The 25,337-nt window shown below is 54.3% G+C and overlaps 3 protein-coding genes across 3 annotated transcripts; 1 reads left to right on the top strand and 2 right to left on the bottom strand.

The window, feature by feature from the left end:
• Positions 1–4,977: 4,977 nt before the first annotated feature.
• NCLIV_000790 (hypothetical protein) lies at positions 4,978–13,606 on the top strand (the record flags this gene model as incomplete). The annotated part of the gene is made up of 10 exons (XM_003879571.1): positions 4,978–6,988; positions 7,344–8,396; positions 8,974–9,152; positions 9,452–9,570; positions 9,903–10,578; positions 10,945–11,047; positions 11,475–11,599; positions 11,807–12,160; positions 12,550–12,780; positions 13,364–13,606. The coding sequence occupies 10 exons, from the start codon at positions 4,978–4,980 to the stop codon at positions 13,604–13,606; spliced, it is 5,094 nt and encodes a 1,697-aa protein (XP_003879620.1).
• Positions 13,607–15,855: 2,249 nt separating this feature from the next.
• Positions 15,856–19,136, bottom strand: NCLIV_000780 (carboxyvinyl-carboxyphosphonate phosphorylmutase protein, related; the record flags this gene model as incomplete). Its single annotated transcript, XM_003879570.1, has 6 exons — positions 15,856–15,954; positions 16,266–16,334; positions 16,601–16,795; positions 17,424–17,506; positions 17,996–18,244; positions 18,881–19,136. 6 exons carry the CDS (start codon positions 19,134–19,136, stop codon positions 15,856–15,858), a joined length of 951 nt encoding a protein of 316 aa, XP_003879619.1.
• A 2,473-nt stretch (positions 19,137–21,609) lies between these two features.
• Positions 21,610–24,256, bottom strand: NCLIV_000770 (ga25361, related; the record flags this gene model as incomplete). Its single annotated transcript, XM_003879569.1, has 5 exons — positions 21,610–21,765; positions 22,467–22,543; positions 23,147–23,231; positions 23,663–23,732; positions 24,246–24,256. 5 exons carry the CDS (start codon positions 24,254–24,256, stop codon positions 21,610–21,612), a joined length of 399 nt encoding a protein of 132 aa, XP_003879618.1.
• Positions 24,257–25,337: the final 1,081 nt, after the last annotated feature.

Raw genomic sequence — 25,337 nt, 5'->3', positions numbered from 1 at the left:
CCAATACCAGGAACGAATATGCCTTGAAATGAGCACTTCTTTGTAAGACCGTGAAAATGCAAAGTTGTGGTCTACATCGTTGACTGTGTGGTTGCTTCTACAACCACGTGGATGCTCTTCAAAACAATGGTTCGTCCAAGATATCATCAAAAACAACCATGCCCGGTCTGGGCTTTGGGAAAGACAGAACTCTGTTTCCGCAGCTTCTGTTTCGAAACACTGGATCTCCATTTCTTGATCCGCTGGCACCTACGATGCCGTTCTCGCACATGGGCGACGACAGCAGGACATTTCGAGAAAAAAACAGGCTATTGAGACCAGGCGCAGTGAAAGAGTTGTCCACGCTTTCAGAGATTCTTGAAACAATGACAGAAACGTTATTGCTCTTTTGACTCATGATGATTCTCGTCTCGTGTTCCCTTTTTAGCTGTCTAGCTGCCATCGATGTGTCACTGGGCTCAACTTGAATGGCAATTTTTGGCCAGGAAACTGTGACCGTGCAGATGGCGTGACGACGTACGAAGCAGGAATTCGACAGCATATCGTGCGTCAGCATGTTCCTAGCGTTCGATGCAACAAATGGTCGTTTAGTGCAAGTACAAGAAGAGCTCAACCAGTCACGTCTGAAAAGTGGCATTCGTTCGTGTAGGTTTTATATTAGACACAGAAGCACCCGATGTGTTATTACGTAGCAGTGTCAGATGTCCCCGCGAAGGAAAAAACAACAAAACAATGGCAGGCAAGGTACTCCAGGAGACGTCGCGTTGCAGAGGAAGGACAAAACTTGTTACTTTCCGTTTGTTTAAGTCTCTTGTGGTAAGGTTTTTACTGAATTTTGCTGGCTAGGGAAACCTCTCTGTTGAAAGCATGCGTCTGGAAGCTCAGCGTGCTTCATTTCTATTCACATGCATCTCTCATAACCTAGTTATGGTCATGGTGAAATTGAGGAACTTTCTTTGTGGCCATAGAGAGTACCTCCTGCAGAACAAAACTCGTGCGTTTGATCGGCGGACTTGGGTTTGCTCCCCATGCGCTTCGCCGAATGCTCACATGATGTCTGTGGAGCCCGTCATTCATATTGAACTGCTTTGTATTTAGTGTTTGTATTCGAGGGAAAACGAATGGCCTTCGGCTTTTCTGCTAAGGAACTGAAAAGTTGTCAAGGTGAAATTGCACACTTTGCGCGAACCTGCTGTCAAACTATTTTTTTTCGCTGGGAGGAAATGGTTTCTCTGTTGGGTGAGAGCGTTACTCTAACTGGCAAGTTGCACTGCTGCCGAACGCACAAACTCACCTTTTGAACACAGACCATTTCGCCTTTAAACCGCATCTATCCAGCCGAATACTATGATGCTTGACGGCGGCCTGTAATCATGTGGGCTCGCGCCGACAAAGTAACAAGATGACAGAGAAGATAGAAAGCCACCAAAAAATATGTCTGCGAAGAGGAAACAGTACACTTGCAACATTTCCTGGTGACGCCATCACAATGACACCTGCATGTGCAAGTCTTCCTTACCTCGAGACTCCACGGCAAAACAATGCGCCGCGAAAAGTCATTGAAATGAGCTGGCAGGAAGGAACAGATGCCGGCCCCCACTGTAGAAAACCGAAAGCATGCTGTCTGCAGAGGGTCCCTCTCATCGCTTTGGAAAAATCAAGCAGTAAAGTCAGTGTATCTTAGACATCCTCGTGGTATGCGTCCCACTATCGAAGACGTTACCACGCCGCTCCGGTCGAGGCACTGGGAATCATCGTTGAAAACACTCCGACAAATCGACAACACACTTGCCTCCTTTCTTGTTTCTGCAATGGCAAACACTTCTGTTAGTAACGCTTCACTTTCGAAGGCAATATGCATTTTAGATTAGGCAAAAAAGCCGACCAAGCTTTGGTATTGCTCTCACAGCTCGCCGTCGCTCCGTGGCAGCGGCTGCCGTTTTTTTCTCCGCGTGACTGGCACGCAGGATCACCTTGCTAGATACTGCTCAGACAGGATACCGTACGGAAGGTTCCATTTCCAGTCCTCTTTGTTCCGCTTTTGAATCTGCTTCCTTGCGCTTCCACAATTTGAAACTTCCTGTCCCAGCGTCAATTTGCGAGACTTTTGAGTTGAGTTGCGCCACCTCAGCAACGAACGTGCTGTCGCAAAGGACAGAGCACTCCTGCGCGTGGAATGGCGGCCATTTCGAGCCACGAAAAGAAGCCCTACAAAGGACGAAACCTGCAGACCCGGTGACCAGCGGCGCTTCTCCAGCTGCTTTTACTCGTGTCTGCTGTTCTTCTACGTTTGCTGTATACTTTCTCAAACGTGGCGTCAGTTCCTCACAGACAGGAAGAACTTTTTTGGCGGCTGCGCGCCTTCCTCGCCAAGAGTTCGCGATTATTGCGTCTCATCCAGGAAACCTCGTGGGTGGGGAGAGGACCACAAGGCATGAACTCATTAGTGTCTTGGTTTTTTTAGGGAAACCCTGGCTGTTATCTCACAGAGCTGCGGTTTCGTGGTCACTATCGTCCGCCGCTGCTTTTTTGCTCTCCTGCCATCTTTCCTCTTAACTGCTTCTTTTCCCTCACTGTTTAGCTGGCTCAAACAGCTGTTGAAAGAAACCGTCGCCGATCTCTTCCGATTACTGGGATTACACCTCACGATGCCGCCGCTTCGCTCCGCACTGTACGTACACAAAGGGAAGTGTGGAGCTTGTCCATTTACGCTGCGTGACGTGTTTCTTTCTGGAGAGCTTCAGTCTTCGCCGCATGCAGCCGGCGACCCTGTATTGGGAATCACCGGTCGTCGCCTGCAGAAAGCTCCACGCTCGGTTGATTTCCTCTCCACTTTAGTTCCCTCAATCTCATCTGAGGTTTCTCTCCGACAGTACGCGGGTACCACTTCTCAAGGACGAAACCCGCGGGCTTTGCGGCTCGGCAGCTGCTGAAATGGACCGTTGGCGAGCGCAGGATTCCAGACTGGCCCCGATTTTTTCAACAACACGCGAGTGTCCGGCAAAGGTCCAACAGAGTACGACTCCTCCACGACGCCACTCCCTCGTTTTTTTGGGTTCCCCTCGCCGATACGAACTTTTTTCGTGTGAGGCAGGTACCGCTTGTTTCCGGTTGCGTGCCTGCTCTCTTTTTGCTGTCCATGCAGGCTCGGCGGTTCCTGTTTTCCGCCCCCTCTCCAGAGAGCACTGTCTTCCGCCGTCGCTTTTTTTGTAGACGGCGAATTGTCGCCTGACGCCTAGACGTCTACGTGCCTCGCGTTTCCTCGAGAGCGGTCTCCGCCTTTTTTTCGCCCACCCGGTGTTCTTCGATGTCTCTGCCGTCTTGGGGCGTATTATGAAGGGCCTCGCTTCTTCGTTTTCTTTCCTTCCTCCCGCTTTTCCCGTGTCGTCTTCCTCAGTCTGTCCGCAAAAGAATCAATCCTTTTTCCTTCGGGAGGTGGACGCTCCTCACTGTGCGTCCCCCCTCGCTTTCCCGCCCTCCGTTTTCGAGGCGGGGACCTTGTCAACTTTCTTCCCGTCTTTGTCTCCTTCACCTCTTCCCTTCCACGACCTGTCTTTTCACTCGACTTCCCGTTCGTCTCCCCTGCCTCCTCCTAACTCTCCTCCCGCGTCTTCCTCTGCACACCCTTCACCCTCCGCGTGTTCCCTCCACTCCACGGATGCGCCTCCGCGGCGACACCGCGGCCGAGCGAACCTGCCATCGGCCCCCGCGTCGTGTCCCAGCTTGAACCCGAAAGTGTCTCAAAAAATTCGGCGCCGTCGCTGTGCTCTCTGGACGGCCTTGCCTTCCGACGTCTGGGAGGACAGCTGGAGGCCGAGATGTCAGAGTGGGTGGGCGCGAACGCTCGAGGACCACTCTGCCGACCGTCGCTGTGAAAAAGCAGGCGACGTCCTGTACCGAGACCAAACAGCGAGAAACAACGAATCGGGTGTCTCTGCAGCCTGTGGAGCGCGCATACGGTCGAATTCCCGCTCGCCAAGAAGCCTCCCGCGTTCTACCGCTGCGGATCCTCGCGCCTTTCTTCACCTGGGAGAAGGCCTCAGTCGAGCAGCGAGTCCGCAACGCGCTTCTCAGGCTTCCCTCTCCTCTCGTCCCTCGATTTCTCTGTCCTCTCCTTCCTCTGTAGAGGCCGGGGCGTGGGCGTCCCCCGCTGTCTCCGGGGACTCTTCACAGGCTTTTGCGAAACTGAGGATACACTCCCGACTCGGTCTGCAAAACGCCGCAGCGATCCAGGAAGCGGCGGAGGATCGGGAGGCGAGGGAGTTCCGTGAACTTGTCGACACCTTTCTTACTGACGAGGGGGGGGAGTCAAGGGTCGGAAACGAACCTTGCCAGAAGTCGAGACTTCCCGGGACTCGACTCTTCAGTCCCTCATCGCCTTTCCCCTGTGACCGCCATAGGCAGGCATCGTCTTCTTTTCCCGCTTTTCTCTCTTCCGCCTCTTCGTTTGGAACGCATTCACGCGCAGCCGGCCCCTGTGCTGCCAGCGACTCTTGCCGCGCGCTTTCGTCCGAACCCGCGTCTTCCGCTACCCATCGCCTGCTTCCTCTATCCCCCCTGCAGCCTTCCATTTTGGCCTTGGCCTCTGCAGAACCCCCTAGAGGTCGGACCGGCGTCGAAGCGACTTGTCCCCGTGCGCCGTCGTTCTCTTCCTCTCCCTCTTCTTCCTCTTTCTCTTCTTCCTCTCTCTCTTCTTCCTCTCTCTCTTCTTCGCTGTCGCCGGCGTCGCTGGGACCGGCTTCTTCTCGACCTCCTCGTTGCGTCTTGCGCCGCCCGGAGACGGCTTCTTCTTTTCCCTCTCAGGCTTCTCCAGCTTGGGCGCTGTCTTCCCCGCCCTCTGTAGATTCCTCTTCGCCCGCGGGGGCGTCTTTCTCTGTCGCTTCTGCGTCGCGTTTCTCGATCGAGTCCCCCTCTTCGCGGCGAAGTCGACAGGGCTGCGTGGGGAACGCGTCCATGCCTCCCGTCTGCCTGAAAAAAATGGGCTGTCAGTGTTCAACCCAGCACAAGCTGCTGCGGAGGCCCGGTTCCGCGGCGAAGTCGCAGAGTGGCACAGGACTGCCGACTCAGCACGACTCTAATGCGCCCCCCTCGTCGACGCCAGCGACGGTCGAGGACACGCCGAGAGAAGCTGAAGAGAACAAGCGGGACGCGGGGACCTGCGAGGAAGCCAAGGGTGAATGTGAGCACGCAGATCGGCGAGGTCGCGAAGAGGCTGAACGCAGCAGAAGAGAGGCAGACCGAGGCGCGGCACGCGAGCACGAGGCCGGCCGCGCTTCTGGTATCTCGGAAGGCGGGCGAGCGGCCGCGGAGTCCCGGGAGACGGAGACGTGTGGGGCGCCAGGAGACGTCAGTGCGGGACGCCGCGACGCGAATGCGATCGTAGAAGAAAAGGACAGTCCCGGAGCGGATGGTCCCTCGCCGTTGTGTTTGCAGCCAGAGCAGGACGAGGACCCACAGAGAAGGACCGCAGGCGACGCTCCTTCGCTCAGTTGCCTGTCTTCCGCGGCTGGTGCAGGCACTCAAGATGTGCGGGGCGCATGCTGTCGAGAGGTCATGGAGACTCACGCGTCAGCTGCGGGCGGCAGGAAACGGAGAGGGGAGGAAGTGGAGAATCGCGCAGGGAACGCGCTGTGCGCAGAGACGGAAAGCTCGCCGCCTCTCGCCGCAGGCGCTTTGAGGGCGACGGAGAAAAGGCCCGAGTTTCCGCCGCCGTCGCCCGCTCGCCCGTCGCCAGGCGCATGCGGCGTGCGCCCTTGTCCTGGCGAGGGGAGTGCGACGTCTGTCGTTTGTCGCAGGGACGGCAGTTTGCGTAGCTACCCGTCGGACGGGAGTCCTAGCGCGATCTTCTCTTCTCCGTATAAAAGGCGAAGCAGCGGTCGGCCGAGCCGGAGCGACGACGCAGTGAGCGCAGCGCCGATCGCAGGTGCGTGCTCGCGGCATCGTGACGGGAAGCCCGGAAACGCGGGTTCTGCGACCTCGGCTGCCGCGTGCAGCGAAGGCCGAGAGGGTAGGGGCGAGCACGGGAAGGCCTCGCGACGAAGCGAGAGTTCTCGGAGCGTCGTCTGCCGGCGCGTCAGCTCGGCGGCGACCTCTCGCGACGGCGAGGAGGGCCCCGTTTCCACAGGGTGTCGCGCGCGACCGACGAAGACTAGCGGCTGGCCGATTGCGTCTCAGGCTGCTTACCGGAGCGCGTCCTCTTCTTCACAGTGGAAGAGGGCGACGGGGTGCTCCAAGAAAGCCGCGGGGTTCGGAGACGGCGACTGGTCGTGCCTCTCGCCGCTGGCCTACTCGCAGCAGAAGCTGCTGCCTTCCCATCTGAGCAGCTCTCTGACCGTGTCGGAAATCCTGCTCGAGTCCAGCATCGTCGGCCGCTACGTCATGTTGCCGTGGAACGAGGAGGACGGGGACATCCGGCAGAACTTCTACGTGGACTGCCCGCCTCCCGGTGCGCTCCCTTCCTCGCCTCTCTCACAAGTTGTCGCGACGCATGCAAGCGCACCTCCTTCGGCGCCTCCGACTTGGAACGGCGTCCCTTCTGACCCGGCCGAAGGCCCCGCGTGCCTCGGTTCTTCGCCCTGCGCGGGCAGAGCAGCCAGCAGGGGGACGCGGCGGGCCGCGCGAGGGGACAGGGAGAAACGATGCAGCGTCGAACGCGACGAGCTCGAGGCAGGCCTGTACACCCGAGCGGTCTTGACTCCCGAGAGGCTCGTCAAAAGCTCGCAAGAAGTTTCAGCGTCGGGAAGTCGCTTCGGCGGAGGTTCTTCCGGGCGCCAAGACGCTCGAGGTGGACAGGGCGAAGGGAGATCGACGGAAAAGACCAAGCGGAGCTACCAGGCACAGACGTGGACTGGTGAAGCAGACTGTACAGACGGGCTGACCTACGGTTTTGGAGGGTTCCCCAAGCAAGGAGAGAGACACAGACGCGAAGCAGGAAGCGACGAATTCGACAGGGCCTGCGCCCAGGGAGGAAGCGATTTACGAAAGAGAGGTAAGCACCTTTCCGCGGTAGTGCACGTAATTCCGCAGATAAACAGGGAGTTCGCGTAAATCCCTAGATCTAAAGAGAATATGCATCGTGCGGTCGGCTAGGACAGTGGATGTGTCATAAGGAGAACGAGGAAGTTGTACAAAAGGCGTTTGCAACCGACGGGACGTTTCGCGTTGCTGGAGCGCTTTGGGGAGAAGCAAATCCTTCACGCAATTTACCTTTATGTAGACATTTTCTTTTCCCGTTGTCCATCCGCTCCGCGTCTACCTACGGACACGTCCTCCTGGACGTTTCTTTGTGGGCCATCTGAGTTTGCCGCGTAGTGTCTGCTCTTTTTGGTGGTTTCCTTGCACAGGCGGCGACGCAGCCGTCGAATGGGTGGAGGGCGCGTCTCCGTCTCCGTCTCCGCCTGCATGCCGCACGGCTCTCCCACTCGCCTCGGCGTCCGGCTGTTCTGCCGAGTCGTCTGGGCCCTCTGGTTCGTTTTCCGGCTCGTATTTGAGCGATCCTTCGGGCCAGGCCGAGCCCGAAAGCGTCTCTGCGGCGCCTGCCTCGGCGGACGGAGACGCGCCGGTGTGCGGGCTGGGGTCTCCGTGCGACGACGCGTTGGGCCAGTTGGAGTGGGGACCCGACGGGAAGTGGACGGATCCGGACGGGGTGATGTCGCTGAGCCGGAAGCAGCAGCAGAAGTTTGCTGCCTGGAAGCGTCTCTCGGAGATCGTGAAGGATCCTGTGGTGATTCAGGACGTGCCGAACAGCCGCGCGATTCGCCAGGGCTTCGTCGGGGACTGCTCCTTCCTCTCCTCCCTCGCGGTCCTCTCGGAGTTCGAGCGGAAACACAATGTGCCTGTGCTCTCGGGGCTCCTCTACCCGCAGGGCGCGATCCCCGCCGTCGCGGACGGCGGTCGACAGGTCGGGCCGATCTTCAATCCGCGGGGCATGTACGCATGCAGGCTGTACTTTAACGGGGTTCCGCGGAAAGTCCTGATCGACGACTACGTGCCGGTGCGGAAGGACAACAAGCTGCTTGCTGCGCACTCGTCCAACAAGCGCGAGTTGTGGGTCACCCTCCTCGAGAAGGCCTTCGTGAAGCTCATGGGTGGCAGCTATTCGATGCAGGGATCGAACCCCGGAGCGGATTTGTACCATCTCACGGGCTGGATTCCCGAGACGATTCCGTTTCGCAGCGATGTCCACACCGGGTCACCGGCCTCCCACAAACCGATCGTCACCGGGCGTGAGAACGAAGACGATCAAGTCGTCAAAGACCCCAAGTGGAGCCACATCTGGACTCAGCTCTTCCTCGGCCTCTCCGCGGGCCGCTGCGTCGCTTGCCTCGGAACGAGCGAAGTGTCCGACGCGGCGCCCAGCGGCCTCGACTTCCCCGAAGGCGTCTCCGTCAGCAGCGGTGAGAACACCGCGGCACAGGAGAGAGGGAGAGAGGGGGGGGGGGGGGGGTGGAAAAGAAGGGAGGGAAGCAGAAGAGGGGTGGAAAAGGAAGGAGGGAAGCAGAAGAGGGGGGTGGAAAAGGAAGGCGGGAAGCAGAAGAAGGGGGTGGAAAAGGAGGGAGGGAAGCAGAAGAGGGGGGGAAATGAAGAAAGGGAGGGCGAAATGGAAGAACACGGAGGGGAATAAAGGGGGATCGAGGCATCCCGTGAGAGTCAAAAGGTGAAGAAGGGAGAGGAGCGTGGGTCTGCGGAGGAGAAGGTTTGAGAAGCAAGAGATGAAACTAAGGAAGGTGGAGAGAATGGAGCACGAAGAACGACGAAGAAAACGAAGAAATCCCGAGCACAGGAGCAGAGGGAAGACGGAGGCGACAGAGGAAGATACCGACAGTGGAAAAGACACTCGAGTCTGCAGAGAAAGAGACGTTGGGAGAGAGAAAGAAAGGCAGGGGACGAGAAGGAGGAACCGAAGGAGAAAAAACGCAACGAAACGGTATGGAATCCCATTTTGGCAGATGAAAGTTCGTTTTTTTTGTACAGGCATCGTCGCCCGCCATGCCTACAGCATTTTAAACTACGCGGAAATCGAAGGACATCGGCTGCTGTACGTAAAGAACCCTTGGGGCTGTGTCCGATGGAAAGGCAAATTTTCGCCTTCGGACAAGACGAGCTGGACGCAAAACATGAAAGACCAACTTGGTTACGACCCTGCAACAGCCGTAAGTTTCTCCTTTTTCACCACCGTTCTCTCTTTCCGCCTCCTCTCTCTCTCTCGTCTGCCTCCTCGTCTCTTGGCTGATTTCTTGCTGGTCTCCTGTTTTCTCTCCTGGCTGAGACGCGCCTTCCGCGTTTCTCTGGTACGCGTCGTCGGGAGGTTGTGGGGATTGCACACGAAGCGTCCTTCTGGTCGAGCGTTTGCTCCGCTATTTCCTCGACGGCTGTCGTTTCCATTTCCCTCGCTCCTTTTTCTTTCTCGCATGCATGCGTTGCACCCTTGTCGATTTCTCCGGGAATGCAGGCTAAATCAGACTGCGGCTGTTTCTGGATCGAGTGGCTAGACGTCGTCCGCTGGTTCTCGCACCTCTATGTCTGTTGGGACAGCTCGTGTTTCCCTTACCAAGCAGAGATTCATTCCAAGTAAGAACCGCGCCTTTTCTTTCCTCGCGCACACGGGATCCTCTGTTCAGGCGGAACTCTCCTGAATCCTCCCCGCTCCTCGTGACAGCGGCGAGGTGTCTGGCCTTTCTCGCCCGCAGTCGTCGCACGGGCGTCTCCTTGGTTGCGTCTCTGCCTCGCTTTTTCTTCCCTCCGCCCCGGTTCCTCCCGAATCGCCTTTCCTTTCCTCTGTGTCCCCTCACCACAAGCTCTTTTGCCCTCCGTTACTTTCTCTCTCCCCTGCCTTTTTCTGAAGCGGCCCGACCGAACGTCAACGTCTGTCCCCGCCTTGGTCCTCTGCTCTTCCTCCTCAGGTGGGAGCGTTCGCCGTTCATTGAGAATTCGTCTCTGGCCGACGATTCGCACATGGTCGCCTTCAACCCTCAGTTCCATCTTCAGATCTCGCCTCGCCCGGAAGATTTCGCGTCTTCCGCGTTGGCTGGGCCGCACCCGTTTCTCTCGTTCCCCTCGCTGACTTCACCCGCGTCTGCGGCGTCTCTGCCGCTTCCCTCGACCTCCGCGCCGGCGACGCCGCGCACGCCGCAAGCGTTTCCGACTTCCTTCTCGCAGGAGAACCAGCCGGTCGAGCTTTGGATTCTCTTGTCCCGCCACGTCCGAGAGCGCCAGAAAGATCTCGCCACGAAATACCTCGCCATCCATCTGCATGCAGCCTCCGAACGGGCGACGTGCCCGCCGCCGCCGGCCAAGCAGGGTGTCTACAGCAACGGCGAGTGCACCCTCGTGAAGCTGCGTGTGCATCCGCACGTCTTCCGCGACTTGTTCCTCAGCAGACACTCGAGCGAAGACAGCCGACTCGCGTCCCGCGAAGGCCGCCAGGAAGACGAAGGCCGGACAAGGGATCCTGGAAACGGAGAAGAGAACCGGGGACAGGAAACGTCGTCGGCAAGACCGCCTCTCCCCGGATACGAAGGCCTCCAGCTGCTCGACGCGTCCGAATTCGTCCTCGTCGTCTCGCAGTACTCGCAAAAAGTAGGCGCGAAATCCGAACCGGGGGAAAACAAGATCGAAGGAAACTGCACGAGGTAGCATGAGCGTAGTGGTCTCTGGTGGGGCTGGTTTTTACGTGGGAACGGTGATTATGGGGGAAATTAGAGAGGACGTGTACAGGTTGAAGACAGCGAGAGCGAGGATGGTGACGAGGAAAAGAGAACGAGGGAAGGGAGTGAAGGGTAGCAGTAGAAGGTGAGGGGGAGGGGAGGCGCTAGGAATGTTTATCTGGAGTTGGCGAGAGAGTTCGCTGAACCTCTCACTGTCCAGTTTTCTGTCGGCAGAGAGAGCGCGCGTCTTTTTACGCGGCCTCCAGCGCTGCTCGGGGTTGTCTGTCGTCGCTCTCAGGACGAATTCAACTTCACCATCAAGGTGTACGGGCACGTGCACTCCTCACTCACACAGCTCCCGCCGCTCCTCCCCCCCGATGCACAGTCCATCTATTTCAAAGGTACGTCCTCAGAAAACGCACAGAGGCGAGCTGGTTTTTCTGAGTTTGAAGAAGAAGAGGCTCGCGTCGCGTGTACAGACAGCTAGGTGAGAAGGAAAACAGTCGACTTCCTCGTGCACATAAATTTGCAAATATGCATGCATCCGTGTCAGGAGACGACACCAGTCGCCTGATGCCGTGCTCAACGGGCGCAACGAGGACACCAACGCCCATATATATATATATATATATATATATTCATACAGAGAGGGAGATCGATAGATATGTGTGAGATATATATTTATCGAAGTGAGCGTGTGAAGTGTGACCGATAGGCGAGGGATACCTGAGAACTGTCTGCAGTTTCACGTGCCATTTTAATCCCACTGATTTACGATTGTCGATGTCTTCTGCCTTCGGATAGTTTCTGTGGTTCTTATGTGTACAGGCAGTTGGGGCCCGACCACGGCGGGCGGGTGCTCGAACGATTTGTGGAGGTATTTCACGAATCCGCACATTCGCCTGAAAGTCCCCCAGCCGTGCGATGCGATTTTCTTCCTCGAGTCGCCGCAAGTGAGCACGAGACGCGTACAGCCGAAAAATGCTCGGGTCCATCTTCGTCTTTTTTGTCTCATGCATGCATATATACATGCAAATATATCTATCTGCCTGTATATATAATCAACGATATATATATATATATATATATATATCTGTATGTATATGAATGAGTGATGTGGCTCCGTGGCCGATCTGCGTGGGTGGTTGCTTTTTGTTCAGGAGCATTCAGTGAATTTGCGCTTGTTCAAGAACCGCGTCGCGACTGCGCGGTTGCTGCGCACCGGCAAGGCGTTGTCGACGGGGCCGTACCGGGCGGGGTGTTGCATGCTGAAGGCGCGTTTGGATGCGGCGACGTACACGATTATTCCCTCAACATTCAGACCGGACGATTTGGACAATTTCCAGCTGTCTCTGCATGTGCCGGGGAACGTCGCGAAGCCGCGGCCCATGCTCCTCCCGCAACCTTACGCGATTCCGCCGCCTTCGCCGCTCTTTTACCGCGTCGTAGATGGCCGCAAATGCATGCACCAAGTCTGGTCGAGAGTCGCCCTGCAAGTGCAAGGCCCCACCCTCGTAAGGAAAGAAAAATGCTAGAAAACCCCCACGAGACAGAGCGTGAAATTTACACAGTTCAACCCTGTATCATTTAACTCAGTTAATTCGTGTTAGATTTGATATTCTGTACCAACCGATCTAAAATCGTGATCAGAGACAGGCGTAGACTCACATACAGGTACATATATATGTGCTTATATGTACTTATATGTATATATATATATATATATATACGTGTGTTTGTATGCGTGTTAGTTCATGAAGGTTTGCGGTGGATATATTATATGTGCCGCAGTATATATGTATAGTATATGTATGTCCACCGGGGGTGTACTTTTGTATGTTTGGCTTGCTTTGGAGAGCGCCGGGGAAGAACAAGAAGGTTTCTTCTCGTTTTTTCTGCACAGGTTGCACTTCGGCTTCAGTTGCCAGGGCCGCCGGAACCGCGCGACGCGTTCCCGTCTCTCACGGTGTATCGCTACACGGAGACAGCAGAGAGAGAGCGCGCTGAGCGAGAACGTGACGAGCGGAAGAGTCAGAAAAAGCTGCACTTTGTCATTCGAAGCGACCTCGACGGCGGCCTGAGTGAGGACGGCCACACGGCTTCTTCTGCCGCTCAAGACCTCTTCCAAAAGCAGGTGAGAAAACAGAAAAAGAAGGAGAAAGCGAGGAAGAAGAAAGCAAGAAACACAAAGACGAGGAAGGCAGAGACAGCAAGACAGCCGGGGGAAGGAGAAGCGGAGCGCGCGGTCGTAGGAGAAGTGTTTTTGTTTAGGATGGCCGTGTTTCTCGCGATTCCGCGTCTCGGCTTCGGGCGAGAAGACCGGGCGGAGGTGCGTTGCCGGTCTACGAGGGAAAGCGCGTGCAATCGAGGAAATCAACGGCGCGCTTCGAGAGACACTGAAGCCACGAGAAAAGGGCTGCGGGTGAAAACGCTTCTTTCCGTTGCCCCGCAGAGCCTTCTTGTTGCTGTCCTCGACATGTGGTTTCTTGTCTCTTTGCCAGAGGGGATCGTTTTTTCGGGGCGTGAAACCCACTGGGCATTTCCTTTGCGTAGACGTTTTCTGGAAACAGAAAAGGGAAAAGGTGCCGTCGGCTTCAGGTGCTCACGCGAGTTGCTTGCGCCGCTTTTCTCACGAGCGTTTTGAAGCGTCTCTCAGAGACATGGCGAATCAGACAGGTCCGTGTGCGACTTGTGCCGCCTGTGTCTTTTTGCGTCAGGGAGTAGTCAATGTCTCCTCCGTGGAGCTTTTGGATCCTCTCTCACCATACGTGATTTTCATTTCGACGCTGAACGGAGAGGAAGATGCAGACGGATGCCCAGTCTACGCCCACAGTCGAGAGGCGGCGCTTCACTACCTCCATCGCCAGGAGGGAAGACGCAAGGAAGAGCCGCCAAGCTCACGTCCCTGGATGCTGCATGTGATTGCCGACAACCCGCTGGATGTCCAGCTACTCCTGTAGAGGCGCTTTAGAGAGAAACCAGGCAGAACGCGGAGGCGAGACAGGCCACGAGTCTGCTCGTCTCAAAACGCGGAAAGAAACGAGCGGGAGAAGAGATGAGAGACAGCGGAGAGAAAAGGAGAAAGAAGGAGAGGAGGGAAAGAAGAGACAGAGGAGAGAACGAGACAGAGGAGACACACAGAGGAGAGAGAGAGGACGAGGAGCAAGTTTCTGGGTGCGGAACGCGGTTCAAGAAGGGTCGCGTCCTTGGGAAGCAAGGAAAGTGCATACAGGGAAAGAAGAACGCAAGGACAGCGCGCAGCAAGATGCAGAGAAAAAGAGAGAAAGCCGTGAGACATATATCTCAAAAAAAAAGCGGAGGTGGGGGTGGAAATGCGGAAAACCGTTTTCCGAGACTCGTGCCTGCGGTCCCGTTGGCGTCTAGAATCCAGGACCACCGAGAAAGAAATGCGTCACGGAAGACAGGGCCAAAGGCCCTCCCTAGCTGACATGCTGACGGGACGCGCTTTAGGAGGCAAATCGGCACAGTAAATGACGACAAAAACGCAGTGGAGCTCTTTTCAAGACAACACCGCTGCAGAAATATATATATATATATATATATTCGGACGCGTATACATATGATATGCATCTTCGGGCACGTATAGGCGGATATATATATATATATATACGTATATAAATATATATATATATATATATATATATATATATATATATGTTCTAGGAAGCCTTTTTGTAATTCCGAGTTTGTGTTTGTAGCTGCATTGTGCGTGTGGGCGCCCCGCTCTTTAGAGGAAATAGTTTTTTGTGAAACCTGCAATGTCGTGATCCGCGAGGGGCGTTTGTAGGGCTCAGGTTAGAAATCTCTCCTGGCGTCGCGCGTTTCTTTTGCACGTAGCAGCTTCTGCATGTAGGCAGCAGAGCAATTTGTCAGTGGGGGGAAAATCTGAGGAGTCCTGGTTCGCTTTCGGCCAGGCGCGAAGTGAAAAAACTAGAGACTTCTCGGTGCATTAGCCGTTTTTTTCGAAGCGTGGTTCGTTGCTGAGCAAAATAAAAGCGCGTGAAGGAAGGAAGCAGACGCGAATCAAAGGTTCCCTGGAGACGGTAGAAACGCGTAGCGCGTGTTGCGTACGGGATCGTTTCCTCGGCGAGAAAAAGGTTTGCAGGAAAAGGAGACAGATGAAAGAGGAGAACGCGAACGCACCCTCGAGCGTGACGTTCCGAAAAGTCGCACATCTCTTACTTTTCACCACGGCACCTTAAAGGAAGACACAGTTTCTTCCCCGTCCATTTTCGTGCGGGTCTCTGAAGCTGTACGAAAACGAGAAGAGTTTTTCACGTTGCCACGTCCCCCCCCTGCAGGTGCTAAGCAGACAGAAGAACAGTGTCTCGCAGAGATTCTTTTTCCACACCATACGCAGACAGCAAACCTGTAATTTCCGCCTCCTCTGTGCAATGTCAAGTGGAGAGAAAGGAAAGGAACCTGCGTGTCAAACTCGGAACAGTGGCAACACGAAAAAAAGGCAAAGTCGGCGCACCCTCCCCCCCTTCCTCGTCCTTGACCGGTCGTTCCTTGAAAGGAGAAAGACTGAATGACCCTCCTGATCCTTTATCTTCTATTCCCTCTCTGCACGTTCGAGGCACGCGTTTCGGTTTTCTTGCCTCTCCCCACGCTTCTCCAGCATCTTCCCTGAACCCCCTCCTCTGCCGGATCCTTGCCGCGTCATTTCATGTTCCTTCTCTCCTCTTGTCTTCTTTCGTTTTCTCTGAATCTAGCTCTGCGTTTCTGTCGAGCCTTGATGGTTCCTTCTCTTCCTTTTCCCTTCTTTTCCTTATCTGCACTGTTCGACCAGGTAAGACTCTGCGCGGACTGGAACGCCGCAAAGATTCCACTTTTCTCCTCTCCGACTTGTGTCATCTCCCCTTCCTCATCTCTGTGCTGCCGGCTACCGGGCCGACAAAACCTCGCCTTCTCTTCTTTTCTGTCTTATCGGCCCTCGCCTTCTCTCCTGAGCTTTCTTCTCGTCCCTCGGGTTCTCTCCTTCGCTTTCGGCTCGTCCCTCGTGGCACGACGAAAAGCTGGTGCTCTGTCGGTCTCCGGTGGTCTCACGGTGTGCCGCCTCGACCATCTCCTTTTTCTGTCTTCCTTTTCTTCGCCCTCAAGGCGTCCGGTCCCCGCGTGAACCTGTCTCACTGCATCCTCTTCGGAGAGAGCGAGAAAAGAAAAGATATGCCAAGCCTGAAACAGCCTAGTCCTCGTCGTCTTCCAACTGTTTGGTCTTTGGTGCGCTCGGAGAGGGATACGTCCACGGCTCCATCGGCCGGTACCGGAGAGTGGAATACAAGTCCTGTACGAAAGGGAAAAGAGACAACAAGAGGGCAAACGAATGCCTACGCGTGACGGCGGGGAGAGACAAGAGAGAGAAGATGTCAGAGGCCGCAGAAGAGAGGGGCAAAACGAGTGGACAAAGAGAGAACGACAGACCAGAAGTGTAGACACACCAAAGAGGGAAAAAGCGAGGAAGAAAAGACGCTTGCACACAAATCCGGAAGACGGAGAGAACGTCCGATTTGATATCGGCTGACACCAGTAGTGCATGCACGTCCAAAGGAGAGGTCCACTTCTCATGCAACTTCCCTCCCTATGGCGCAGCTTTACCTGTCGTGTATACATCTTTTCCAAACTCTGTCCTACAGAGCCGTCTTTGCGCAAGTGGATCAGCATGTCCTGAGCAGAAGCAAGCATCTGCACGAAACGAGCCTCCATATTTTGCTCCGCGGGTCATACATATACACATATATATGTACATATAGATGTAAGTATGTGTATGTGTACGAGGTCCAGACAAGCACAGATGGGAGTATCGGCAGACCCTCCAAGTCAAGTGCTCGCATTATGTATATACGTCTATGCCTAAGGCATATATTTGGAGAGGGACACCGCACGAGAAACAGGCGATGGGTGCATATATAAGTGTCGCAAGCTGGTCTCACTTTGATGCTTTTCATGGCGACTCTGAGGGGAGATACGGGGTAGATAACGCAGTGGTAGCCAATACTCTCGAAGGCGGCAAGTTCCGTCATGGGTGTTTTCCCGAATTCTGTCATATTTGCGAGAAGATAAGGGCCTCCGAAGGGGGCTTTCCCGGGCAAGACGGACAGAGCGTGTGCAAATGCTTGGAATTCCGCCTGAGCAAAAGACGCAGACGATACCAGGCGCACGGCCCACCTAATGCGATTTCATCGACCCGCCCACCAGGACGGCTGGCGAGATACGGACATAAAAAACGCGTAGATCAGGGCTAGCTGTCCGTGGAGACAAAGCGTGTGTGAATCCGATAAACGCGGGCGCCACGGAAACCCGGGCCAGACTGGGAGAAACTCCCGGGATGAGAAAAGCCCTCGGAATTCGCGCAGGAAAGACAGAACAAGAACGATAGAAAACACTACTGAGGCAAAGAGGGACAGACAAAGAACGGCAGAGGTAGATGAACACTAGGTAGCCATTGCGTAGCACCCCGCATGAGGGGAACGGCCTCGCGGTGCCTTCGTTGCCTGTTTCTGTCCCATCGCACAGATGTCTGTATTTCTCTTCACTTCCACTCTGTTTTTCTTCCCACTTCCGCCACGCTCAACGTCACTCGGCGACCCCCCCCCCTTCTCCAGTTTCTCTAGTTTGCTTGTTTTCTTCCTCTCCCGCACCCTGTATATGTTGGCTTCATCTCTTTCCTTCTCGTATTTGAGGGCAGAGTCTTACCAGAGCTCTGGCCTCGCGGTGACCCTTCCGTCCCCCCCGTTCTCCTTCCCATTCTCTTACCTCTGTTTGCAACCCCTCAGGGAAAATCATATCGGCGCCAGCTTGGGTATACCGGACCGCTCGCTCCACAGCGGCGTCAAGACCTGAGGGCGAACACAGAGAGAGGACCAGGAGAAGGAAGTCGAGGAGCAACTCGCAAAAGGCTCCCCGATCGACTTTCCAGATCTTCCCGGATTCTCTCGTCTTCGTTTTTGTCGTGTTTGCTGGGGGGAATAGATACGAGTTGGACTCGCGGTTTAGATCTTGAGTGTCTTTTACAGGATCCAGTACCCTTATAGGTTCTGCGTTCGTTCCTCAGAGTATCTCTTCAGAATTCGGTGTAGTGGTCTGTGCTGGACCATGCATCCTTCCCTTCGGCTCGTCTCCAGTCTGCTTCGCCCTGTATGGACACCGACCCCCGTGGCCTCTGTCCTCGCAAGCATCGATCCGCAACGCCTGGATTCGCCTCCTCCGCACCCCGCCCGGCTTCATCCTCTTCTTCCTCTCTTGTCGCTTCGCCTTCCTGTAATACAAACTTCAGCTTCTTCCTTTTCTTCTCTCGTTTTTCCCCCCCAAAGCGATGGCGCACGCACCATCGGCGCCGCGGGCGTCTGTGCGCGCGCAGATGATGAAGTCGCCGCGCGAGCAGTCCTGCGCAGCACCCACGGCGGCTTTGATTTTCTCCTCCATCGCTTCAATAGGAATCAACTGCTTCCCCTCCAGATGCCCGCATTTCTTCGGCAAGAGTTGATCCTCGATGTGTAGCCCGGCCGCGCCCGCCTGGTTGTACGCGAAGACAGTGCGCCGAACCATCTCAGGACCGCCGAAGCCAGTGTCGGCATCTGGCGAAGAACGCAGCGAGAAGAAAGAGAGAAGAAAACGAAGAGAGAGAGAAGAATAGAAGGCAGGAGAGGAGAAAGAGGAAGCGCGGGACAGGAGGAAGGAGAGAGACAGGAGAGAGAGACAGGAGAGAGAGAGGCGACAGAGAAGGAGAGAGAGAAGAGAGAGAGAAGGAGAGAGAGAGGCGACAGAGAAGGAGAGCGACAGAGAAGCAAGGAGACGGGCGAAGAAAAAGAGGAGCAAGACGAAAGAAAGAGAGAAGAGGAAGAAGAGCACGTCAGGAGCTAAATCACGAGGCAAGTGAGGGAAGGTTCGGAACTGAAGAAACGGAGATAGAAGAGAACAGAGAAGACCCAAAGGCGCACGAGGGGAAGGGCAGACAAAGGTAAACTCGAAAAGAACAATAAACGCCGCCAGGGCGAGAAGGGCGGAAGAGAGTCTCGGGAGGTCTCGGCCAGGAAGACGAAGAACGAGAAGTGAGAAAAGATATGCGACTGAAAAAAGGTCGACAAAGATCAGAACACGTAAAGGACCGTGAGAGGACGCGACGGGAGATGAATAAGGGAAAAAACAGAAAGCAGAGGGACCGGACAGTAGATTGAAGTAGCGTATTGAATGATAGGTCCGCGGACCCTCACCGGCGAGAACAGGGAGGCTGGTCACTGCGGAGGCTTGTGCGATTGCGCGTGTGAAGTCATCTAGCCCTAGGAGACCGATATCGGGGACACCTTGTGATGCACTGAGAGCAGCTCCAGAGACATAGAGGCCTTCAAAGCCTGCCTCGGCAGCTAGACGCGCCGTGATGCCGTTGTGAGCTCCTGGAAGCATGATGCACTTTTTCTGCATGAGGCGCCGCAGGCGCTCTCCGGCGTGGATACAAGATGGAGACGCCATGCTGCCTGAGACGTAAAAAACAGAAATCGGAAACACGCAAAGAGAAGACGAAGCCGAAGATGGGGACCCGACCGGGGAAGAGCAGGCAACGCAGGGGAAGAGAGAGCAGACCATGTGAAAAGAGGAAGCAAAGAGAAGGAAGGGAAAGGAGGGAAAGAGGAGGGAGTGCGGAAATGTTCGAGCGACACCAAAGACGGACTAGCGATGAGAGTAAGAGGGGACGGAAGACACAGGAGCACTAGGAAGGTCGGAGTTGGAAGGAGACGCACAGAAAGAGAGGAAACCGACACAAGGGAAGAGAGAGGACGGTCAGTGCGGAAGTGTCGAAAGGGAGAGTCAAGGACGGGCAGCGAGACGGCGCTGGGGAAACCGCTAGAGAGGAGAGACGGCGATGAGAAGAAGAAAAGAACGGGGACGAACGACGGAAAGGGAACACAGTGGAGGAAAGATTGACGAACCCTGCTATGGTAAGGGTTTCGAAAAGCAGAACCCGAACTTCCATGGAGAGAAAGTGCAAGGCGCAAAAAAAACGCAACCCGGTGGAATACCTTGGTGAGTCCTTGAAAAGAAGAAGATAGATGTTAGACGGGTAGCTCGTCGCACCGGAAGACGCGAGAAGGCGGTGAGCTGGGCGTCGAGCTCGGGGACGAGTAAAAACCGAAGAAGAGTGCGAAACCGTGCGTGTATTGGGAAACAAGAAGACTCGAGGGAGTTAACTGCAAGCAACGTTTGCGATACAGGCTTTCTCAAAGTTTCGGCGAGTCACGAAAAAGAGCGCACGGCTGTGGCGAGCACAGAGTCACTGGCAGGTTCGCGCAGGTCAGCGTTGCGGAGCTGTGGACGCAAACACTTCACGTTTTGTTGCTGTCTTTCCAAAAGGACACGGAGAGCAACGCAGGAGCGTTTTGCTGATAGCGAATTGGCTGTCAACGTCGCACATTTGCAGTGTGCAGCTCCACGCACACCGTCGCGGCGGATGGCGACCGCCAAGGCGCGCGCCGAGGTTTCCACAGCTCTGCGCAAAGCAGATGCATCCAGCCGGGATCGGTCCGACGGTGAAAGAGGATAAAGAGACGAGAACCAGGAATCACTTGCCTTTCGTGGTTGTATCTAAGGAGGAACTACGTATGCATCGAAACAGTTGTGCAGCATGTCGTGTAGTTCCCTCGGTCCTGTTTGGCTACTAGAGCTTTGCACCGACTTGACCCCCAGAACAGGAGACATCGAGTGAAAGCGAAGATTCGGTTGCATGGACTATTTCAGGTATAAACAAAGGAATAGGTAAGGGTTAACCGTGAGGTATGCCTAGCCAGAAGCCGCCAAAGGAACAAAGCAGCCTGTCGCCGTCCTCGAGTCACCTCTGTGTCAGGCTTCCGTGCGTGGCCTGCACGCCGAAGAGTTCTGAAAGCCCTCGAGGGTCGAATTTGTTTCGGGTTGCTACTCCATAGAAAAAGACGAAAAAATGGGAAAGAGGAGAGTCGGTCTGCAGAAATGGGGGGTAATACGTGTACACTTCAATCAACCATCTTCACTTAGCCAGTCGAGCGCCACGCAACGCAGAAACTATGTTTTTGGATGGTCACAGCAAAACCAGGGACCGTGGGCGACACCATTAGCAATGTTGTTTGTATCCGTTTGGGTTTTTTTTCACTCTCTTGCCTCTGCCTCTCGGCAAAAAACACCGCCTAACCACTCTCCTACGCACTTTTCCACAGGGACTGCTGGTAGCAGGCGAGAAAGTGTGGACTCCCTGGAACAAGACGGTCGACAGGCACTCCGCACCGTCCACGTCAAACGGAATGCTCACATCAATTGGCTACCCATGGAAGACAACGACGCCCACGTGGAGAGACTTGAAAGCTAAGTCTCAGTTCGACGACGAAGAGCGCTGTCCGGGTCTGAAACGCCCTATATACTTGGCTAATGAATTCCACCGTCGTTAACGGAAGCAAAGAAGCCACCACTGAGATATAAATCAACCGGCTTCGATAGAAGTATCTATAGTCCCACAAATGGTGACGCCAATGTCGATGATAACAAGGCGTCGAAAGTCTTTGAACACTAATCTGCTTGTGCCGGAGTGAATAAGATTTTGAGGCGAACGTAGCCTGCTTAGAGTTGTGTGTATCCGCTTTCCTATATCTTTTTCTGGTTCAATAGAAAATTCTAGTACTTTATGTGTCTGGCTTTTGAAAGCACCCCCCTGGTTTTCCAGAGCATCGCACAATGGTGACGAATCTTAACAGGCTCTTCTTCCAAATGGATTTCATGGAAAACCTAAAATCCGCATTTTTGATTGACATTTAGCCGCTTTCAATCTTCCGCCGGGGCTGGAAAAGGAGTGGTGCTGAAAACGGGTCGCTTCTGCTGTACCCATGCTTTTTCTGGAGATCCAGGTTTAACAGTAGTCTGTGCGCTAAATGTTTTTCGCATTACAACTTGCTCTCTGTGGAAAAGCGTGTGGAGGGATTCGTTATTTCACACCGGGGCCAACTTCGAGTTCAGCGATTTCCTTGGAAGAACCAAGCTCTGTGTTCGTTTCGGCAGCTTCTTGCTTCGATTCCTTTCTCTTGATACCCAGAAAGAGGAGGGGAAACATCCCAAGAATGCATCCTATGCAGATCCCCGCCTGGAAACAACACAATGATACAGAGACTGGCAAGAAAACCGTGTTATTTCCTGTCCGCATGTCCTGCCGATGACAAAGCACGAGTGTTCTATAATCACCCACTCGCCGAACAGTTTTGCATGATCCTTAAGAAATTGAACAAAGCAACTCCGACTGAGATGCCTCACCACACACCCTCCCGCGCCGCGAACGCGACCTCAGGGGCATCTTCTCTAGGAAGCACAAGCCGCTAAGTGATTTGCTTGAGGGATTGATAGAAGAAGTGCACGGGCAGTACTGCCAGCGAAAAGTGCCATTTTCAGTTTCAAAAATTAGCGTACACACGACTCGAGTTCTCCCGTTCGTCTCGTCCAAACTTCGTCTCACTGCATTTCTGTGTTGATGTAGCGTGAGGATACGGTCGTTTCACCACTTCACGATTCGCCATAGAAAAGGAACAGGGCGAAGCGTATTTCCCTATAAATATAACCTGGGTGTCATCTAGTCGAAGACCACAGCTGAAGTTCATTCAGTGCCTGACTTTTCCAGAACGTAGTGACAAACATCCTCACTCACAAGGCTGCTCCAGAATTTACATCATCCATACATCAGGTGCAGGGCACGCTACTGCGTCATCCCACTCCGTCTGCAAATGTTCTCAAACTCAAGCTGTGAAGTTACACGAGACGGGACATTCCGTGTTACAAAGGCGAAAGGCTTACGACAGAGCCGAAAGTATGTGCCCTTAAGGCCCGCTCGGATCCGACCTGACCCTCGTTGAGCGTAACCCGCGGAAACCCTGCGAGAGAAAAAAAAAGACGCGGAGAGAAGTCCTAAGACTGTGCATCTCGTAAGAAGAAAGGGACAGTATACCTGTGGTTGTGAAGCAAACAGAAGTATACCACAATTCCGGTGTGATGCAGCATTACGTGTTGCTCGACTTGGTTTGTCAGCAGGGTGGCCGGCCTATGATGAGAAACCGAACTGACAGAGCACCTACGCCGGATCAATCCTGCCTGACCATCTCCAGGAGTGTGTAAAAAAAGTTTCAAAACACGAACGCAATTTGGCTGAGGCTTTCACGGAAACCCCTCCACCAGCTAACACGGAAAGGCGACACTACGTGTCTCCATTGGTGAGTGATGCTACACATACTGCCGAAGTCGCAAGAGTTTGCTGTTGCAGTGTAAACTTCGAGCTTTTGTAACAAAACTAGCAATGCATTATTGCCGGCTGGCTCACGAACTATAGCCTCTGAAAGATTTGCCAGCATCAGCAGTCTTCCTCAAACTGTGCCTGTATAAGCCTTGAAAACCACATTAGCAATACCGGGCTGGTCCTATGTACGATAGAGTTGGGGTCTGAAGTCACAGTTGGGCAAACGAACGTAGGTCGGTCTCACAAGCAGCGCGGTATGCCATTTGCTCCACGAAGCGTCCTGTCACGACTCCGCTTGTGCAAGAGAACAAATTTCCTAGTGCCGCTGCCTATGAACACCGATTACAGGGAAGAGTCGGAGGAGTGGCATAAAAAGCTCAGCTAACCAAATGTTCACTTGTGGTGATGGGAATATTAGACGTTAAAAATTGATGGCGGCCGGCGATGAGCGTGGGGGAAACAAGGCCGCGCGACAGACGCGGTAGCAGGGTATGATTACTGACATCAAGGACAGCAATGCAATTTGGCGGCACCGAAGTCCATCTCTGCCCCTACATACCTGCCCACATTTTTATCCACTTCTGGCGGTGAAAATCTATAGTCGAATCAGTTCCATCAAGCGCAGCAATGACGAAGAGTTCACGTTGATACCGATGGTTCTTCAGAGGATGTCAAAAGGACAGGTGAACCGTCAACAATAGGAAGATGTGTTCTCCGTTCTGAAAATGGCTTGAAGCACAGAGGTAGAAGGGGTCCTTACTGTCAGCGTCGTCACGCCGAGAAAGGCGCCCAAATACGAATCGATAATGTCACCACAGAGGAGCATCAAGCTGAAGGGTAATACACGAGAAGCGACAAAAGCGATTTGCTCTTTGTCAACAAGGCATCGAGTCCCACTCCCCTTGTGATGAACCCGAAAGGCGCGCGCTCCATTATTATCCAGAATCCGACGCTGACCTCCTCAGTTCCGACTTCTTTCTCACAAACAGTCACTGTAAGTTCGACAGATCGGTTGAACACAACCGCTCAATGCAACTGGATGGATGTGCTGCCAGTGCACCAAATCACCCACGTGTGGACACTGCTGTATACGTTTTTTTTACAGGTATATATATATATATATATATATATGTATATATCATTGTGGATGACAGCAATCACCTTGCACGGCAGCGTACATTGGAAGTTCGATTTATTCATATATCCTATGTACTTTTATCGGTGCATTGTCATGTGAGAGGGCGGCAGTACAGCTCGGCTGCAGCTCGAACAGCTCGCGGCCAGTAATTCGTTTTGCTCACATTGATTATTCAGGGTTCAGTGCATCGCTCGTCAGTTCTTACCAGTTGTCCATAAAGCCAAAACCCAGAAAAGGCGCACCTGACCAGAGAGCGACTAGCATGGCGGTACGATTGTCCACACGTGAGTCTCCTTGTCTGGGAATTTTCGCTGTTGTACCTGGCGGGCTCTTGTAATCATCAAGCGTGACACGTGGGTTGTCTTTTTCATCTGGTGGAAACTCTGGCGACTTGGGGAAATCCCCAGGAAGGTGTGGAAGGGTGTGAGCGCTGTACCAAATCTGAAATTCTTCCTTGGAGACGAATCCATCGTTGTTTGCGTCAATGTGTCTGAAGACTGCATCTGCATTTTTGTGCCCAGGATTACCGTGACAACCCCGTAGCCGCTCATTTGGTGATGGTTCCGCTGGCAACAAGATGGCGGGGAGAGGTGACTCCTGTGGAGGCGGAAAACAGGGAGGCAGGACCTGTGTCGTGTGAAGCAGAGGCTTGAGGAAGGAAAACGGTTGTCTCGTCTGTTCTTTTTCACTGGGACACTCATCATCCTTCTTTCCTGTCGATCGAAGAAAGTTGGCAAATACCCCCCGCCGCGCTACGCTACACCGAAAAAACATCAACCCCCCAGGCATTCCTCCTCTCTTTTGGAAGCTTGTCCTGGTAGACGCTTCATCAGACCCCACGCAGAGGTTTTGGTTTGCCCGCCGTTGAGCACTTCGAGGATTCAGGCCCGTAGACGGGCACGTCAAGGAGCAGCCACCGAATGTGAGAATTTGCGTGGGCCTCGAGCAAGTCTTCTTTGTATGAAGGCTGAAAACTGGCGTGAAACCAGTGATGGATTCCTTGGGGGCACAAGAACAGGAAGCCAAGTCGCGGACAGCCTGTTGTTTGTTGGGCAGAGTGTCCTGGTTTGTCCTTAGGCCTGACAATTTGCAGATAGGCAGGACTCTACAGGATGAGTATGAGCGAGTGTGGATCGTAAAAGTGACACAAGAAGAACACGACAAAGAGGACGATAGTGTCTTTCGCGTGCATCTGACAACCGCTGAAGACATAGGCAGAGAAGCACGTCTAATCGCGTAGTGCAGAAACGGGAGGGGCATGCCCCGCCCAGAGCGGGACGATGATGAAGAGCACGAC

The sequence above is a fragment of the Neospora caninum genome, chromosome Ia, assembly GCF_000208865.1.
Source record: "Neospora caninum Liverpool complete genome, chromosome Ia".
Taxonomy (NCBI): Eukaryota; Apicomplexa; class Conoidasida; order Eucoccidiorida; family Sarcocystidae; genus Neospora; species Neospora caninum.
The sequence above is the reverse complement of the archived record's forward strand: the minus strand, read 5'-3'. Positions and strand labels throughout refer to the sequence as shown.